Source organism: Pyrenophora tritici-repentis, chromosome 2 (assembly GCF_003171515.1).
Source record: "Pyrenophora tritici-repentis strain M4 chromosome 2, whole genome shotgun sequence".
Lineage (NCBI taxonomy): Eukaryota > Fungi > Ascomycota > Dothideomycetes > Pleosporales > Pleosporaceae > Pyrenophora > Pyrenophora tritici-repentis.
In genome coordinates this window covers 348,748-366,187 of record NC_089391.1, presented here as the reverse complement: position 1 = coordinate 366,187, position 17,440 = coordinate 348,748, and the positions used below count along the sequence as shown (strand labels likewise).

The 17,440-nt window shown below is 51.3% G+C and overlaps 7 protein-coding genes across 7 annotated transcripts; 2 read left to right on the top strand and 5 right to left on the bottom strand.

Moving 5' to 3' along the window:
* Window positions 1–2,408: 2,408 nt before the first annotated feature.
* PtrM4_056260 (uncharacterized protein) lies at window positions 2,409–2,867 on the bottom strand (the record flags this gene model as incomplete). Its single annotated transcript, XM_066105227.1, has 1 exon — window positions 2,409–2,867. One exon carries the CDS (start codon window positions 2,865–2,867, stop codon window positions 2,409–2,411), a length of 459 nt encoding a protein of 152 aa, XP_065963854.1.
* Window positions 2,868–4,991: 2,124 nt separating this feature from the next.
* Window positions 4,992–6,341, bottom strand: PtrM4_056250 (uncharacterized protein; the record flags this gene model as incomplete). Its single annotated transcript, XM_066105226.1, has 1 exon — window positions 4,992–6,341. One exon carries the CDS (start codon window positions 6,339–6,341, stop codon window positions 4,992–4,994), a length of 1,350 nt encoding a protein of 449 aa, XP_065963853.1.
* Window positions 6,342–6,364: 23 nt separating this feature from the next.
* On the bottom strand, window positions 6,365–7,453 carry PtrM4_056240 (uncharacterized protein; the record flags this gene model as incomplete). The annotated part of the gene is made up of 1 exon (XM_066105225.1): window positions 6,365–7,453. One exon carries the CDS (start codon window positions 7,451–7,453, stop codon window positions 6,365–6,367), a length of 1,089 nt encoding a protein of 362 aa, XP_065963852.1.
* A 547-nt stretch (window positions 7,454–8,000) lies between these two features.
* Window positions 8,001–8,693, bottom strand: PtrM4_056230 (uncharacterized protein; the record flags this gene model as incomplete). Its single annotated transcript, XM_066105224.1, has 1 exon — window positions 8,001–8,693. One exon carries the CDS (start codon window positions 8,691–8,693, stop codon window positions 8,001–8,003), a length of 693 nt encoding a protein of 230 aa, XP_065963851.1.
* Window positions 8,694–8,849: 156 nt separating this feature from the next.
* On the bottom strand, window positions 8,850–9,656 carry PtrM4_056220 (PAT1 domain containing protein; the record flags this gene model as incomplete). Its single annotated transcript, XM_066105223.1, has 1 exon — window positions 8,850–9,656. The coding sequence occupies one exon, from the start codon at window positions 9,654–9,656 to the stop codon at window positions 8,850–8,852; it is 807 nt and encodes a 268-aa protein (XP_065963850.1).
* A 1,844-nt stretch (window positions 9,657–11,500) lies between these two features.
* PtrM4_056210 (uncharacterized protein) lies at window positions 11,501–11,923 on the top strand (the record flags this gene model as incomplete). The annotated part of the gene is made up of 1 exon (XM_001942062.1): window positions 11,501–11,923. One exon carries the CDS (start codon window positions 11,501–11,503, stop codon window positions 11,921–11,923), a length of 423 nt encoding a protein of 140 aa, XP_001942097.1.
* Window positions 11,924–14,749: 2,826 nt separating this feature from the next.
* PtrM4_056200 (Dimer-Tnp-hAT multi-domain protein) lies at window positions 14,750–17,306 on the top strand (the record flags this gene model as incomplete). The annotated part of the gene is made up of 2 exons (XM_066105222.1): window positions 14,750–15,563; window positions 15,706–17,306. 2 exons carry the CDS (start codon window positions 14,750–14,752, stop codon window positions 17,304–17,306), a joined length of 2,415 nt encoding a protein of 804 aa, XP_065963849.1.
* Window positions 17,307–17,440: the final 134 nt, after the last annotated feature.

Below are 17,440 nucleotides of genomic sequence, written 5' to 3'. Positions count from 1 at the left end.
TTCCGAACTCGTCCGGGACGCGCCCAGATGCGTCTAATACGACATATCCACTTGCTGTCGTGATACATTTGTACGCATTTTACAAACTGCAAGCCTATCTATCCTTATAACCGCAGTAGTTAATTACAATAGCCTAGCGTTCTTAGTGAGTTAATGCCGCCATCGCCGCTACGCAGTCAAAGCTTTAGTATTCTTTGATACATGCGATTTTTCTTGCGTTACGGCACGACTGTCCAATGCCAATCTCCAGATGGATTAAACTCCGCAAACTCTGTTGTATTGGTTGTCTCGATCAGGAGTAGATTAGATATAACGAACCGCCAGAGGCTGCCGTGCAAATCCCCGACAATTGCAACCAATTACTAGCGCTGCTATCCTAGCAGGCCGCGTCATTCCAGCCCGAGCCCAAGATAAAGGTACCGCCACGGTACCAAGTCAGTGGAATAGCGTAGGTCCCCGTTTAGGTCTGTTACTCTACGTACAGTGGGTTAAAGAAGCAAGAACGGACTGATAATGGCGCAGAATCGTTGCCGGCAACTAGGCTAAGTCTTGCAGTGGAGTGAACAGTGCGCATGTGCGGAGAATTGAAGGATTGAACTGAGGTTGTATTGTGTATGTATGTATGTATGTATTGTTTAACGTCCTATGAAAGCCTCCCAGGGGGCATGAAAGACGGGTAGCGCCCTGTATGGTACTCAGGTGCACAGTCCGCAACAATCAATTAAGTGGGTCCTAGAAGGTTCAGATTGGATTGATTGATTACCGCTTTAAGCCTAGTAGTTACCTATAGGAGTTTAAGCCCTACCTAGATAGGTAAGTGGGTCTAGGAGAGTGACCGGATTGAATTGATTGTTGCGGAGTCTACTCAGGTGCTCCTATTCTTTGGGTGTTGGCAGTGTGTGCAGTCTGGTAGGGTAATTTCCGCCAGTTGAAAAGACTCTATCTAGGTTCCGGGCTGTGGGGCTGTGGATGTGTTGAGCAATGAAGCAGAGCTCTTGTTCTGGTGCTAGTAGGCCTAGGGCGTTAGCGTTGAAGCTGGGGGAGGAGGTGTAGAGGTGGTAAATGAGCGAGGGACTGATGACATAGACATAAGCGGCTAAAGGCCGCCTAGTACTGTGTTTTGTAATGCCAAAACTGAAATTATCGCCGGCAGATTGTTGTGAAGTACTTGGTGAGCTCCAAGAGTGACTCGAAGTGTTCAGGCTCAGTGAGTAGAGCCTTGAGGTACCTGACGGCCTCTTTCATATTGCTTGGGGGGCTGGAGGGTCGGAGCGGCCATCTGCTAAAAGAGCGTCTTGTCTTTCTGCAGAAGAGCATGTGCTCAGGTGTTTTGAGTCGCCCGCAAGAACAATTCAATTCTGCTGTGTCGTGTCTGAATTTGTTGTGGTACCATGCAAAGTCCAGACTGGCTATCAGTCAGTTCAGTCAGTCCGGAGGTCTCCAGACTGACTGAACTGACGTCCGGAGGTCACTGAACTGGACTGAACTGACTGCCAAGACTTTTTGGGAGAATTATAACTGACTGACTAAACTGACGTCGCGGCTGCCTATGAACTGACTGAACTGACTGAACTGAATTAACTGACGTCGAACTGAGATAATTGCTCCTGTATTTTTGAGATTTCCTCCTCTGATAGTGTACGTGCTGACGTGGTTGCTGGCCGTATACCAAGCCTTTTCCAGCTCTTTAAACACTGCAAAGCTGAAATAAGCTCTGGCTTCATATGGAGTCTCCGCGTACCTAACATGTCGCCAAGCTCGCTAAAAGTCCGCTCGCAGTCTGCTGCTGCCGCCGGTATCGTTAGTATGTTAATAGCAAACTTCGAGAGTATAGGGAATTGCCCAGCAACTAACTCCTAGTATAGCAGCGGGTTAAGAGACAGCCGGTCCTCCTCAGCTAACGCTAGTTGCCGCTTCCAGATCTCATACTCATCCTCTGCTAGGCTTGCCTCTACCTACCGTATGTTGTGCTCGATCGACGACTGTAGAAAAGCTGACCGAGACGTTGATAACCCTAGCCGGGGCTTCTTACGCGGCGGCGACACCGTATGAGCTGCAATAGCGGCAGCGTCCTTCCGCTCCTGCCACATGCGCAGGAACGCTCGGTGGTTATTGTCAAGCCAGCCGTCGCGATAGTGCACGCCGTCGCGGGCAGTAATATGGGTGTCAGGCACCTTCCAGAGCGCCGCGAGGTGGTGCTTGTAGTGCGAATGGAGTACTGTAGCGGCGTAGTAGACAGGCGCGTCGTTAAATTTTGTATAGTACTCAGCAAGCTTACTGTGCGCAAGGTTAACGTGCGTAACAAGATGATCTTTAGGCGCGTCAGAATCTTCGTAATTAATGTCCTTTAGGCGGTCTTTAAGAGCTTCAAGCTGGTTAAGCAGCCATTCAAACGTTACTAGAACCTCCTATATAGCGCCGTGGCGGCCGTAGAGGCCGCGGCCTTCAAGCAGCCGTGTAGCTTCCGCAAATGGCTCAAGGAGTTGAATATACTCCGTAATTATCGCCCAGTCCTTGCCACTTAGGCCGCCCTCGCGTATATATAGTCGCGGCTGCGAAGCAGGCGGCTGCTCGCGGTTCCTCTGGCGTCGTAAAGCTGCTGTTGCGGCGCTTTGCTCCTCAAGTTTATACTCAATATAGCTATCGATAGGACCGTGTAGCTCGGCTGCGCGCACAAAGGTATTAAAATAGCTATTCCAACGGGTCTTGACGGGCTTAGCAAGCTGCCGGACGTTAGCCGTAACGCTCAAAGTCTCCGCCTCTTCGCGCTGTAGGCGCTCTAGCAGCTGTCGAGTTTGCGGCGTGCATATAGACGCAATCACGTCAAAGAGGACGCCAATAGGGCCGTACTTGCGCCACTCATCCATGTACTTCTCCTCGTCGTCAAGGTGGGCGGCATCATTCTCGTACGCGCTACGGTTTTTGCCCCAGATCACTAACTGCGCGCCTAAGTTAAGTATGTGGCAGCAACACCAAAGCCGCCGCTCGCTTGCGGTAAAGTTAAACTCCTCTGCTAATAACTCAACCGCAGTATTATTGTTACTTGCGTTGTTAAGCACAAAGTACCCAACGTTTGCGTTATTAACGCTAAATAGCCGTAGTATTGTCGCTGCTACAGAGGCTATATTATTGCTAGTGTGCGCTCTATGTAGCTCAGGCAACCCGAGCAGGTGGTCGACTAGCTTGCCCTCACCGTCAAGGTAGTGTACGCAGAGACCAGTAAAAGCATACTGCCCACCAGTCGAAGTCTAGTTGTCAAAGGATACGTGTATAAGCGACCGGGCTTTGCAAAGGTAGGCGGCAACGGCTGGTACGTATACGTTGTACTTAGCAATAATATAGTCACGGAGCGTTTAGTGGCTACGCCAAAGGAGGGCTTCAGCTAGCGGGTTCACGGCCGCAATCATGGCTCGAAACTGCGGCGTTTCTATTACGCGGAGGCTCTAGTTGTCCGCGACTACCTAGTCCTTTAGCGCGTCCTAAAATCGAGAGGTTAAAAAGCTTACTGCTATCTTATTTGCTACCTCCTGCGATACTTCTATACCTATAGACCTCATAATATGTACTTGTGATTTTGCAAGCGCGCCCATAATGTTGCCTTCCTGGCTAGCAATTAGTATAGGTCCGTCAGGTCTAAGTGAGTGCCCAGGCCTATTGCTCGAGAGGTGTCGGCCAGCGTTCGTAGTGCTGTCAGCCTCGTAGCACGCCTCCTGCTGCCGTCGTTGGTGGCAGTACCGGCAAAGCTAGTAGTTCTTCTTGTGCTTGCGGTGCCAGACGCCCCAGCCGTGGCGGTAGATCCAGCTTTTTGGCCCGCCACGACCACAGCGCTCAACTTGGCGCCGCTCTAGGTATGGCACGCGCTTAAAATCAAGCCCGACGTAGTTGTCGTCGTCGTCGTCGGGTGTGTCCGCCTGTACTACAACGGGCTCATCGGCCTGAGCCTCGCACGCAGTATCGCTAATAGTAGGCGCGTTCGATAGCGACGGTCGAGGAGAAGCGCGCTTATCGTATTCGATGAGGCGGCGGAGGCCTGAGTTAGAGGGAGTAGACATGAAGTACTCTAGAAGAAAATATGCGTCGAGTGGTTGTAGCGGGCGAGACGCGTAGAGCTTGCTGGGTAAGACTAGCGTACCCTACAAACTCTAATTAGCTAAACAGCTTACCCTTAACCTATATAGGACTAGTGCATGCCTATCTATGACTAGCGTCATTTTGTCGCCGCTTTCAAACAACACCAGAAGTGGCTATCACGGCTGCAAAATACGGCCTTAAAATGGCTGACGTCAGTCCAACGTCAGTCAGTTCAGTCAGTCTAGAGGCTTCTTGAACTGACTGAACTGACGTCCAGCAGCCTTAACAACTGACTGACTGAACTGAGTCTTGGCAGTCAGTTCAGTCAGTTCTAACTGAGTTACCTGACTGATAGCAAGTCTGGCAAAGTCCCCATGTCGTGACCGGATAGCCAGCAGATGCGCGAGAATAGGGTGCGGAAGCGTCAGTTCGATTGGTGTCTTTGTGGTTTGGTAGGGTAGTTCCCATTGCCGGTACCAGGCCGACATTTAGGTCCGAGTTTAGTCCCACCAGCGCTGCCTGGCAGCGTTGAGCAAGGACTTAGCGATTGAACGCACCCCAGATGCTGTCGGTTCCGCGGCCATGCCGTAAGGCTGGCTGGGTGCTTTTGCTTCGGCATTGGCAAGGCGCTCTGCTGCCTCATTCCCAATAATCCCGGTGTGGCCTGGCGACCAGCGTACTTGTATGTTGAAGACTGCCATTGCTGCCTGGCACTCAAGGAATGCCCATTGCGACGATGTGGGGGCGTTGCCCCGTATACCCCAGATAACTGACGTTGAGTCAATACACATCCATAGCCTGCGGTGGCCATGGGGGGCTAGTCTGATGGCGTGCTGGAGACCTCTCCAAGCACCCACTGCTTCGGCATCGAATACATGGGATTGGGGATTAAGCGATCCCCTCCCTATGGCAATCTGGGTCTAGGCCTGGTATATCGCGTAGCCGTAGGTGACAAAGCGTTCGCCGTCAGTGCGCTGTTCTGATCCATCAGAGAAGATGGTGACGTCCTGGTTAGTAAGGGTAACCCACCACTTCGTAAATGATTTGGCGGCCTCAGCCTTGGTTATACCGTTTGTTGGGTCAGTGCGGCACCCTGGAGAGTAGTGCGGCGCTATGAGGGTGTGTCTGGGAATGGTAGGAAGAATCAACCCAAGTCGCTGGACTTTGGAGTGTGGCTTCTGCAAACCTCCAGCTCCCCTGCCCTTCGATATCACCGAGATCTTGATCCTGGCTGTAAGTGGGTGGTTCTTATCGACTACTTGCAGATGCAGAGCGAATCTCAGCTTTGCTTCTTCTAGCATAATAAGTGCTGATGGTAAGCCGGCGTCTCGAAAGAGTGCCCATCCTGGATAGGTTTTCCAGGCAGGGAGGATGGCGCGAGCCGCGATGGTGAGTGTCTGGTTGAGGGCTTTGAGGTGCCAGCTAATCCTAGTGCTGACTACGGGCGGTTGGTCCGATCGGTTGGTCAGAGGGTTCTTGGTGCGGCCTTCAAACCATGCTTCTGCTCCGTAGAGGAGACATGGCATTATGCAGGTAGTGACTGCTTTGCGGAGGGCTGAGGCTGGGGGGCCATTAACTGTGTTGGCAAGACTACGGATGTGATAGGCAACTTTGCGGGCTGTCGCTGCTCTCGTTTCAACGTGTCTTTTGAAGTTGAGCTTTCGATCAAACCAGACCCCCAGCCATCGGCAGGCGGGTTGGACTCCGTCGTCCTGATCTGTGATTGGTGTAATGGTGAGGGAGTCGTCCACAACACAGGGCGGGGAATAGTTATCCCATTGCCTAGTGAGGTGCATCATTTCCAACTTTTCTGGTGCGAAGGCAACCTTGTTTGCTGCACCCCACTCGTTGATAGCTCTAACATCTTCTGCCAGCAGGCGAACGTTTTCATCCAGAGAGTTCGAGGCCCGGTATATGCAGACGTCGTCAGCATACCCGAAGCGGCGGGTTGTGTCCTGGTTTAGAAGCTCTGCTAGGTATAGTGTGTAGAGGACTGGGGACAGTGGTGATCCTTGGGGTGTTCCGCAGGCCACGGTGTAGCACTGGGTGGTTGCCTTGCCTAATCTAACCCTGACTTTGCGATCTGTGAGGAAACTGTTGACAAATTTGAGCACTAGGTCTGGCCAGCCCTGCTTTGCCATGCGGACGAGTAGCCGGTTCTTAAGAAGTGCGTCAAAGGCTCCTTGAACGTCCATAGTAACCATAGTCACCTTCTTGCCCAATGCCCAAGCTCTTTGTGTATCGTGTGTGAAGGAGGCCAGCAGGTCCATTGCAGAGCGTTTCGGGAGCGCGCCTACATGCTGGGGCTGAGTATCTCGTGAGTCATTGCGGTCCAGGCCAGCCGTCTTGCTACAACCCGTTCAAGTCCTTTGCCTAGGCAGGATAGGAGGGCTATTGGACGCATGGATCTTGGGGAGGTGCGGTCCTTCTTGCCGACCTTTGGTATCATGGCGACTTCGGCCGTTTTCCAGGCTGTGGGGAAGTAGCAGAGCTCAAGGCACTTCTGAAAGATAGAGCGGATGTGGGTCCTGACCTGAGCCCAGCAGGTCTTGAGAAGCCGGACGGTGATTCGATCGGTGCCTGGCGAGGTGCTGGACACCCCAATAGTGCTTCTCTCGACTTCTTCCATAGGGATGTGGGTGTCCCATGGCAGTGTACCCGCCGGTGTTTCGGTAGGCCATACTGGCTCCGGCAGGTCGTCCTCAGCGCTGAACCGGTCCAGGATTTCCACCCGCAGGGCTTCGGCTTTTTCTAGTGGGTCTGAGATGGTTTGGTTGTTCACGATAAGTGGGATGTCCTGCTGTCCTGGGGTAAGTTTATGCCAACCTAGCAGGCTATATAACTCCTCATCTGTAGTGATATTGTTAATCCGGTTCGCCCAGTACTCCTTCTTCGCTTTCCGCACGACGGCAAGGAACTCCCTGATTTCGATTGGGACCGTCCCTGGTTCTGCTAAGTTCCTGGCAGCCCGGTGCCGGCTGTGGGCTTCTACGCAATCTTCTGTCCACCATGGTGCTGAGTGACCTTTTGCCCTGTCTGGTGTGCCAGCGCCCTTGAGCGCGGCCCATAGGGTTCTTTCTAAGCTGGCAATAGATGACTCAATGTCTGCTTTCGTGTTGATAGGGCTGATTGGGTGTGCTTGGAGGTGAAGTTCAACTAGAGCGTTAAACTGGTGCAGGCGTCTTGTTGGCACCCTGTAGTGGAATTGGTCTAGAGGTTGGCGCCCTCTAGCGGGGATTGTGGTGAGTAAGGTAAAGTGGTCAGAGCCACAGTGTAGGTCCTCTGCTACTTCAGTTGTGGCAAAGGGGATATTCGAGAAGGTAAGGTCTATGACATGCCCAGCCTGGTGTGTGGCTTCGCCCGGCTCTCCAATGAAGCTCATGTTGTTGTTAATTGACCACTGATTCAGTTCAATGCCCCCGTTGCGGGCGTCTGTGCCAGGCTCAAAGGCTGGGTGGCGGGCGTTGAAGTCCCCCCTACAATAGATAAGGGTGGGGGAGTGCAGTTAGTGATGTATTGTAAGACTCCAGTGCTGGCAGGTTGGCGGTAAGCGTTAAGAATTGAGTAGCCGTTCACCTTAACCCAGAGCAGGTCTCGGTTAATTTTTGGGAAGATGACTTCAGACTCAAGTCTATAGTCTTTACGGACATAGGTCATAACCCGAGGGCGGAGTGCTCTTCTAGTTTTAGGGTCATTATGGCCCCAGTTAGTCACTGGGGCGTGCAAGTTATACCCAGGGTGTGTTGAGGTTTTAGAGTCTAAGCAGGTGAAAGGTTCTTGGACGCATACAACGTCTACTTTTGTTTCCCATGCAAGTTGCAAGATTGCGATGTGGCTAGGTGATCTCCTACCAACGTTGGCCCAGGCAATCAATATACCTTGGGCTGGTGTGTGCGGCTGGTTACCGCCGGCGTTGTGTGGGTGTTGTCCTACCATGCAGAAGAGGACTCGCTCATTTCAACGTCTGTCGCTTCTGACGACGAACTAGTGTGGTCTGGTTTACGGGTAACGCTCTGCTGTGAGAGTTGGCGCAGGTTGAGGTTAGTAGTTTTGTGGGTTTTGCGTGTAGGCCTTTTGGCTGGTCCTAGAGTGGACCCAGCCTCGGAGGTAGAGGTTGCTGGGGTTCGGTTTCTCTTGGCCGGTGCTTGTGTTGGGACCTCAGTGGGTTCATCTGCGGTTGTGGGTCGGAGGAGGTCTGGTGCTGCTTCATCTACGCTACCTCCGGAAGCGTTGGCTTGGAGGCTTTCCTGGAGGTAGGCTAGGTGTCCTGCCCGGCGGGCTGCGTTCAGCTCTTTCTTTGTAGGTCTGACAACCCGGCCAGCGGTTCTCCAGGGAGCTGCAGCGCAGTTGGAGTATGAGGCCCAGTGGGGCCCGTGACAATTGGCGCATCTAGGGCGGCCTTCGCACAAGTCCCCATGGGGGCCGGTGTGTTTCGCTATAGGAATGCTGCAGGTGCCGCAACGAGGGTCTCGGGTACATCTGGTGGGGTAACAGAAGCCCTGGCAGCCAGGATTATGTCGTTCGATAATAGGGGCCTTCTTGATTTCCTTAGACCAGTTGCTGTCAAAGAGCTGGAATGAGGGGACCCTCTCGGTGAAGGATATAATCCAGGTAGTCAGCATGTTTGCTCCAGGACCGTGCCTAGAAGGCCGGCAGCTAACCGGCTCTTTCTGTGTCTGTGCGAGCACTTCTTCCTTAATTAACTCAGTAGTGACATTAATAGGTGTTCCGTCGAGAGCTGTAAAGGCGCTAGCTAGTCCCTGGACCGCGTAGTTAGTCTAGACGGTGGGGAGTTTTGCGCTGTCTCCAGCGACTGCCTGGATCATAAGCTGGCGGTTCTCCTCCTCCATGAGGCGTGATTGTATTTCGAGGCTGGCTGGGGTGATTGCCCAGCCCGTCTTTGTTGCGGTGGCCTTGAGCACGTCAGCCAAAGTGATATTTGGGACTGCCTGGCAGATGGCCTGCCGAACTGCGTATCCAGAGGGTCGCGCGAGGCGTGCCTCTGCTGGGGTGGTGATCAGGATGCGCTGATCAGTTGGTCTGTTATTGTGTGGAGCATTCTTTTGGGCGATTGCTGCCGGATAGGTCTTAGCCCCACCCCTGGCCAGGGGGGCCGAGTTTTTCGGGGCTTTGGCCACCTCCGCCCAAGATTGGTGGGGGGATTCAGAATTGCTTGCGTTGGGTGTAGTCCTGGGAGTGGTGCCCTGGGAGGGACTAAGGGTGCTGGTCAGGGCCTCTGTGACTTGTTTGCAGATGGCTTTGGCAATTGGAGCTTCTTCTGGGCTCGTGTATTGGCCCATAAAGGCGTCGATAGTGCTAGCGAGTGCTGAGATCATGTTGTACTTGGTTTGGAGGGCCTGGAGTGCTGGTGCAATCTTCTGGGTTACCACACCTGTTAAACTGGCTGATGCCTGGTTGCACATTCCTCTACCGGTATTCAGAGAGAAGCCAGACTGAGGAGTCATCTGGGACCATCTGGAGGAGCGTAAAAGGTTCTGGTGATTGGGTGAGGCGGGCTCATCTGGTCGTGTTGCAGCCGGATTCCCAGGCGCCAAAGGACGATCTGGGGTCCCTACGTCCGCCATTATTGTCCTTCGCAGTGCTCTGCACGGCTGGAGGATGGCGGAGGTAGGATCGGAGCTGTGTTGCGATCAATCTGACGGGTTTTGGGACTGTTTTAAAGGGTACCATAAAATTGAAAAGTTGGTGTTCGGTGAGGTTGTATTGTGTGAGTCTACAAACTGTATATGTAGGTGGGTGACCGTCAACAGCACTAGCCCGCAATAGGCATCGCGCCATTACAAAGGGAAGTTGCGACTCCAGAAACAGAGCAGGAGAGACCCCAAGCCGTGACACTAAGGTACACCAGCCCACCCTATGGGCAGACTCCGCAAGCAACTGTTCAGACGTTGATTTGTTAGAAGCGGAAGCGGCTAAGTCAGCCCAAATAAGCCGTGAACCGAGTAAAGATCATCTTACGAAAATCAACGCACGGCTAGTTGGCAAGCTAACACTTCTGATATTAGAAGTCATGCAGATTTCAAGTAATACAGAAGGGGCTGGCACGGCAAAGCAATCCAAGGGCTGGTCTGGCAAATATCCTTATTGGCACGCTAACTAAAACTGGGGTATAAGCATGTAAAGTGTGTGAAGTGCTGTCTAGCTAGATAACGAACAGTGACTTAATGACTGTTTTCCGGGGTTTCATGTTTCTAGCATTCCTTGAAATATAAAGAGCTCCTTATTGACTATGCTTTTGGGAATGAAGCTACCTAGGCATGTTATGGATTGTCGCGGAAATGGACTAGATGTTGGACATCGGATGATCACCTGACTGATCACGTGGCTGATCGGGTCTTTCAGACTCCGGATCCGTGCCAAGGGACCGATCCAACATGTAAAAATACCGGACTAGCCGTCTGATCTTTCTGATCCTTAGAGCAACCAATTATCCCACTCCTGAACGAATCTGATTGACGTTATCCCAACAACCACATGGATGAATCACTAGTAGTCTACATGGTTAGGGCACGCCGAGATAACCGATTGGGCATGTTGTACAAATACAACTTCGGACAATGCAAATCCCTCCAGAACAAGTGGCTATTAGGTTGATAACTGCGGGGTAATCGTAGATTTTACCCCATTTTGACCATGTCTCCATCCATGGTATCCTCACACTCCCGCTGACTATGTTCCGCTTGGTCCGGTCAATGCAAACTACTTGCGCCCGGGGCCAAAGGAAGCGTCTTGGTGTCTGGCAAGCATTCGCACTAACGTCTTGTCGCGGGATCATGGAGAGCTCTCACCGACAGACAAGTCTGTGCAATGCTCTTGGTAACCAACCAGCCCACTTAGGTCCGAAGCCAGGGTGAGAGGTGTAACAACTCGGTATCTTCGCAACTTTGTACCTGGGTAGAGCGAACAAGACAGGATTTATCAACCATTGCAGTATAACAAAAAGATGTTGAACTACAAAAAGGCCGACCTTCCTGCAGTTGTAGCATGAAGGTATATATAGTGGATAGTCTGACAAAAGACTTTGTCTCAGCTATTCTTTTCCTGTAAGAGCGCTCTAAGTTCAGTGCACGAAAACACAGTCGTGTGCTGTCGAATTCTAGGCTATGTTGTGCTCCTTGCGCATTGCATGGATTCAGGCATCGACTGCACCAAGACGGCAGATTGTCGCTCGGCTGTAACGTTACTCAAAACCCCGCTTCAATGCCCTGCCTCAACACCCTGCCTGTCCGCCTCAGGTCCACTTCAAGCCCGATTTCCACCGGCCCCATGCCTACTATCAGCAAAAAGAACTCGAACAAAGAGTATCGTGAGAGAATACTGTGTCCGTGCGCGTAATGCAACACGACCTGTAATGCAACACCCCCACCATAAGTTGACCTTCACCGCAACCACCCATAACTCCACCAATATGACTCCAATTTTGGATGCGATGGCCGCAATCGACGCGTTGAAGCCAGGGAAACCTTTTAACTACCGCCAAATTGCAAAAAAGTTCGGTGTTGTGCCATCTACGTTGATCAGGAGGCACAAGGGGCTTACGCAACCCCGCTCTGCTGCCCATCAACTCCTTCACCCACTACAAGAAAAGTACCTTGTGGAGTATATCCAGGGGCTTACTAAGCGTCGCCTGCCTCCTACAAGGCAAATGGTTAAGAATTTTGCAGCCTCAATTGCTCAAAAAGGGGTGGGCGATAGGTGGGTATCCGGATTTCTCCGGAGAAACTTCAACAAAGTCATCTTAAAATGGCAAACGCCTATGAATCGCAAACGCCATAAAGCCGATTCAGGGGCAAAGATTAAGGAGTATTTCGACCTCCTTCACGGCAAATAAGAGGAGCACCGGGTGAAAGCAAAAAACACTTATAACATGGACGAAAAGGGGTTTGCTATAGGTGCCGGCGGCAGGTCAAAAAGGATATTTTACAAACGCCTGTACCAGCAAAAGGAGGTGACTACTGCTATCAATGACGAAGCACGTGAATGGATAAGTGATGAAGGTGGAGAAAAGTGCGTGAACTTGTTGTATTGGAGCTACGGGAGAAGGGAGAATATCTATGGTGCGCGCACGGAGCAGCTGACTAATCAGTGCCTGGCCAATCAGAGCACGGGAAGCCTGATTCACCGTGAATACTAGTGAAGGCTCTCACCGCGTCTCGACAATAAGCACTATAATCTGTATTTGTGCCGATGGGACGGCATTGCCGCCAAGCCTCATCTTCAGGAGTAGCTCAGGGGACCTCCAGTCAGTTTGGGTGGGTAAGATTCAGACTCTGCAACAAACAAATCAATCAAATATCGCCTGCTGTATTTGGTTGTTTGATGAAGGCTTGGCAGTCGCGCCGTATTTGATTGTTTGATTGGTGTTTTAAAGTTGTATATATTGGAACAAGGTCCCTCTAGTAGTATGACTACCATGGATAACCGAGTGGGATGAGGGACAAGGCGGGGTGGCTACAACGTATTGTATAGACTATCGTGTCGAGTGTCTCCCGGACTTCTGCTTCTTGTGGTGGGTGCTGTTGCCCACCGGGCAGTACCTACCACACCAGCACATCTGTCAGATAGCAGGGTTACTCGACGTTGGCAGCAACCAATCAGCGTAGAGAGGGTCAGTGCGCCCCTCAAGAGGGCCACAAGCGCGGACACACGATAGACAGAACACAATACAGACAATCATCAACATCCATCACTTTTGTGCAATATCTCATTATATCTGACAACATCACGTAACTCTCAATCACCTTCTACCCTGGACTGAACCCAGATATTCTCAACACTCCCCCTTAGGACAGGTCCGGTCCATAGACAACACCTAGTTAGTTCTTAAATCTCTTAAATGCAACTCGCTGTAAAGGCTTTATTATTCTATCTACAACTATCTCTGTAGTTAGCACATAGGCCACATCAAGTTTACCTTACTCTGCCAGGTCCTAGACAAAGTAATAGCAGACATCGATATGCTTTAATCTTTTATAGAGATAAGGGTTCTTTGTAAGTGCGATAGCCCCCTAGTTGTCTCCTAGCATCTAAACCTTGTGTTACGGATCCATAGTGTCAGATTGAGGCGAGGTTTTGCTCCATGATCGAGCCGATGGTGGTTGGGGAAGGACATGAGACCCCCAAACCAGGGCTAGCGCCGGGACTTAGCACTGCCAAGCCCGAGGCGAGGCCACCTCCCACAGACAGAGCCGTAGACAGAGACAGACAATACACTTGATACCATCCATAAAAATCTGACACATAGACTCGCTCGGCCCATGGCCCCCATATCGATAAGATCCTTATCTTATCGGACTAGCGCCTTGGCGCCCACAGCATAAGTTCGGGCTCACAACGTAGATAACTCGATAGCTTGTATCTTGTCAAATCCAATCTTTCTTGATCGATCCCTCACACGTCGATCGAAGATACCGTAGCAGGTTTTTCAGTGCATAGCTATAGTGTTCTGCTAGATCGCTCATGTATTAGCTTAGCTTCCTAAGGGTGAATACAATATCTAGACGTGTAAGAACTATAGCGAACATCAGGCTTCTAATTCCCTGTTAGTACTCAGTTGTGTCAATTCAAGTGTCGTTGTTAGTAGCTAGTCTAAATAAGGTGTAATCGGCAGATAAGATCTTCTTATCCTTGTGCTTCTTGCTTAACATTCTAAACTTTTTAAGTACTGCACACAGGTATTGCTCTTAGTTAAGGAAGACTGTACGGTGCTTTCTGTCTCTTGTAACTCGCACTCCAAGGACCTTATATACCTCCCCTAGGTTCTTAGCGTTAAATCGTCCAGAAAGCATCTTCCAGAACTACTTATTCTGAGATTGCTCCTTTGCCGCTGCAAGGACGTCATCAACGTAGACCAGGATTCGAATCTTTCTCTCCTCATGGACAAACATACAAGGGTCTGCAAGGCTTTGCACAAATCCCTATGCAAGAAGCTCTTTCTTCATTAACAGGTTCTAGTCACGAGCAGCCTGTTTTAGTCCGTATCAAGGTTGTCAGTAACCAATATCTCATCAATATTGTTGTTTGATTTGTTTGATTCGGAGCCAACCAACTAACCAACAGTTAGCCACTGTATTTCTGTCAATCAATCAACCAATCTTGAGAACAAAATGTTGATAGTGTTGATACGGCAAAGGTGAGGTTGAATCAAGTAACGGTCGTTGCAACGAGTTGAAGTAGATGGTTATGATTGATTAGAGGAGGTGGGCTGCAGCTCGCGTACGAACTGAATCCCACCCCACGGCACGGGCCACGCACGTAGTCACGTGCTCGCCACGTACGTACGGTGGCTCGAAACTAAGAGAAACCAACAGATAGGATTGGTGTTGTTTGATAGTAAGCGAGGGAGGGGGATACCTAGGTGAGGCCTCTGGGATAGCTGCTCAACGACGAATTCTTAGTGTTGGATCTTGCTTACTAAGCCTACTCGCGTGTAAGTTATATGACCTAGGTTCCATCCCATCTCTCACTCACTCCAGGCTAGTACGTACGAGGCTTAGCGCCCACAACGCTAGCTGGCAGAGACATAGATCTCAATTCCTGTAGCACAATACACAACACGATTCACACATGTTCCATTCCTAGTGCTACTGACATCAGGCTTATAACATTTAACAACACCTTACTTTCTCGCGGCTCCGGCTTACTTTTAGCCTTATCCATGCCCTCTATACCAGCAAAACGCAAGCCCGAGGCTGCCGAAGAAGCTGATACTCCCTTCAAGCGAGCACAACGTACGCGCAAACCTACGCTCAAGGCGCTGTTGGGTGACGGCAGCCAGCCAACCCAGCCGATAGAGCTGCCAGAAAGTACGCCGGATCCGCCTACAGAGCCGCCTACACAAGTTATCGAGCCGCCCACACGGGCTATTGAACCGCCATGTAAGCCTGTACAACAACCCGAGGAGCGCCCTCGGCGGGCATCACCACTGCCTATTTTGGCTGCCTCACAAGCCTCTCGGCTCACTGATGAGCCAGCCTGGGAGTCGCAGTTAATGTTTGATAAGCCAGAGGACTCTATTGTACAGCCTTTAGCTTTCTCTAGCGCTGCCACTGAGGCTTCGGTGGAGGAGGATAGCGCTGTGAGCGTCGATTTTCGCGACTTTGAGGGCGTCGATTGGTCGCGATTAAAGGGGTTTGTCGCGCCGCTGAGCACTCCACGAGGCAAGGCAAGCTGGATTTTTCAACACGGCTGGCGTGTCTGGAAGGAGGGTACTCACCACCCAGATGAGTTGTACTTTGTGTGCAAGTACTGTCATATTCATAAGCTACCTAATGGTGTACACCGAGTAACGAAGTCAACCACTGTCGCCAACGGGCACCTCCAGCTTGATAAACCTGGTCATCGGCTCAGCAAAGACGGTCCAATCCTAAGCAAACCTCTCCGCAAACATGGACAACAATCACTTCGTCAGGCAGCTCTAAGCGGTGTCAAATTTAGTCTAGTGTTGGATCGGAGGAGAGATGAGAGAGAAGGTTGTTTTATTGAGAGAGTTGCAGAGAGCGACTATATACATGAAGTAGAGTATCTGGAGCATTCCAGATCAGCAGTGTGTTACGTAGCTGTGACGATAGTAGAACATTCTAGTTGACACACCCCCTGAGGGCTGACATCTAGAGGCGTACAAGACTATAGGAAACTTCGACGTACAAGAATTTCGGCAGGCAGCTGCGCTCTGGCTGGTCGACAACAACAGACCACTCCGCGAGTTTGAGACGCCGGCTTTTCGCAAGATGATCAGGCTTGCTAATCCTGAGGCAGAGGCGGCGTTATGGAGGTCTCATAACAGCGTGTCAGCGTTCGTGATGAGGTTGTACAGTTGGCTACGGCCTCAGGTGGTGCGCGCGTTGGCTGAAGCCGAGAGCAAGGTACATATAAGCTTCGATGGGTGGACGACAAAAGGCGGCAAACGTGGCTTCTTTTCTGTAGTTGCTCACTACGCCAACAGTAAGGGCGCGATAGTTGACCTACCCATCGCGCTGCCGCAGCTGGTGGGTGCCCACACTGGTGAGGCGATAGCTGACGCTGTAACCAAAATCCTGCAATCCTTCAGCATCAATCGCAGCAAACTCGGCTACTTTGTGCTCGATAACGCTTACAATAACGACACCGCTGTTAACAAACTCGCCGCGATGTACCACTTTTCTGCCTCCGATCGCCGCCTCCGCTGCGCTTGCCACATACTTAACCTTGTTGGCCAAACGATTATGTTCGGGAGGGATGCTGACGCGTATAACAACGCCCTGGAGAACACAAAGATGGAGGATTTTTACATGAAGGAGTGGCGGAAAGAAGGACCGCTTGGCGTGTATCTTGATATTATCAACTACATCAACACGCCGAAGCAGTGGAGTATTTTTGAAGATTGCCAACGCGAGGCAGTTAACAGCATGCCCACAGGCGCCAGCGGCGGCACTCGCGAGCCAATTAAGCCGTGTGTTACACGTTGGAACAGCTATTACGACTGCTTTAAGCGCGGAGTTCAGCTCCAACAAGCTATCAACGCATACGCCACGTACCACATTCGCGAGACTGAACAGGCTGACGAACAGGCAGCTATTAGAGGAAACAAGCTGCCTGATGTGCCGCGGTGGATGAGGTCAGACGGCCCTACGGCGGCTGACTGGGCGGTGATTACTGAGTACATGGCGATACTGCAGCCGCTCAAGTTTGCTACAGATCGCCTCCAAGGCCGCGGCAAGTGTGGCCGTTTTGGCGCACTCTACGAGGTCATCCCAGTATTTGAGAGTGTGATAACTGAGCTGGATGCACGCCTTCGGCCATACGAATCGGTCAACCACGAGCCATCTGAGGCGCCCGAAGATCACATCCCGATCAACCTGCGAGCCGCGAGGCGAAAAGCGAGCAATTACTTTACTAAGATCCTCCAAAGTCCCATTTACTACGCAGCTACGGCACTACATCCACGATATAAAACATACTCTAAGCGCTTCTGGCGCAACAAACCTACACAATTAAGCACCGCGCACGCGAAGTTTCTGCGGGTTTGGGCTGCCTACAAGCCTGCCGCTGCTGCCACAACACCAACCCCTGCGCCAAAACCTACCATGAGCAGCTTTGACGACGCTATCGACGCTATACTAGATGAAGACGGCGAGCATACAATGGAGGTGGAGGATGAGTACGATAGCTGGTTAAAAGAGCCTATATGGACGTCTGATCAACACAAGGAGGGTCCAACAGCTGTACAGTACTAGTTATCGTTGAAGCCGAAGTATCCACATCTTTCACGATTGGCGATCGACGTGTTGACTATACCCGCCTCCAGCTCTGATTGTGAGCGCGTTTTTGCGGGAACTGGCGATATAATTGAGCCACAAAGGCGGAAAAT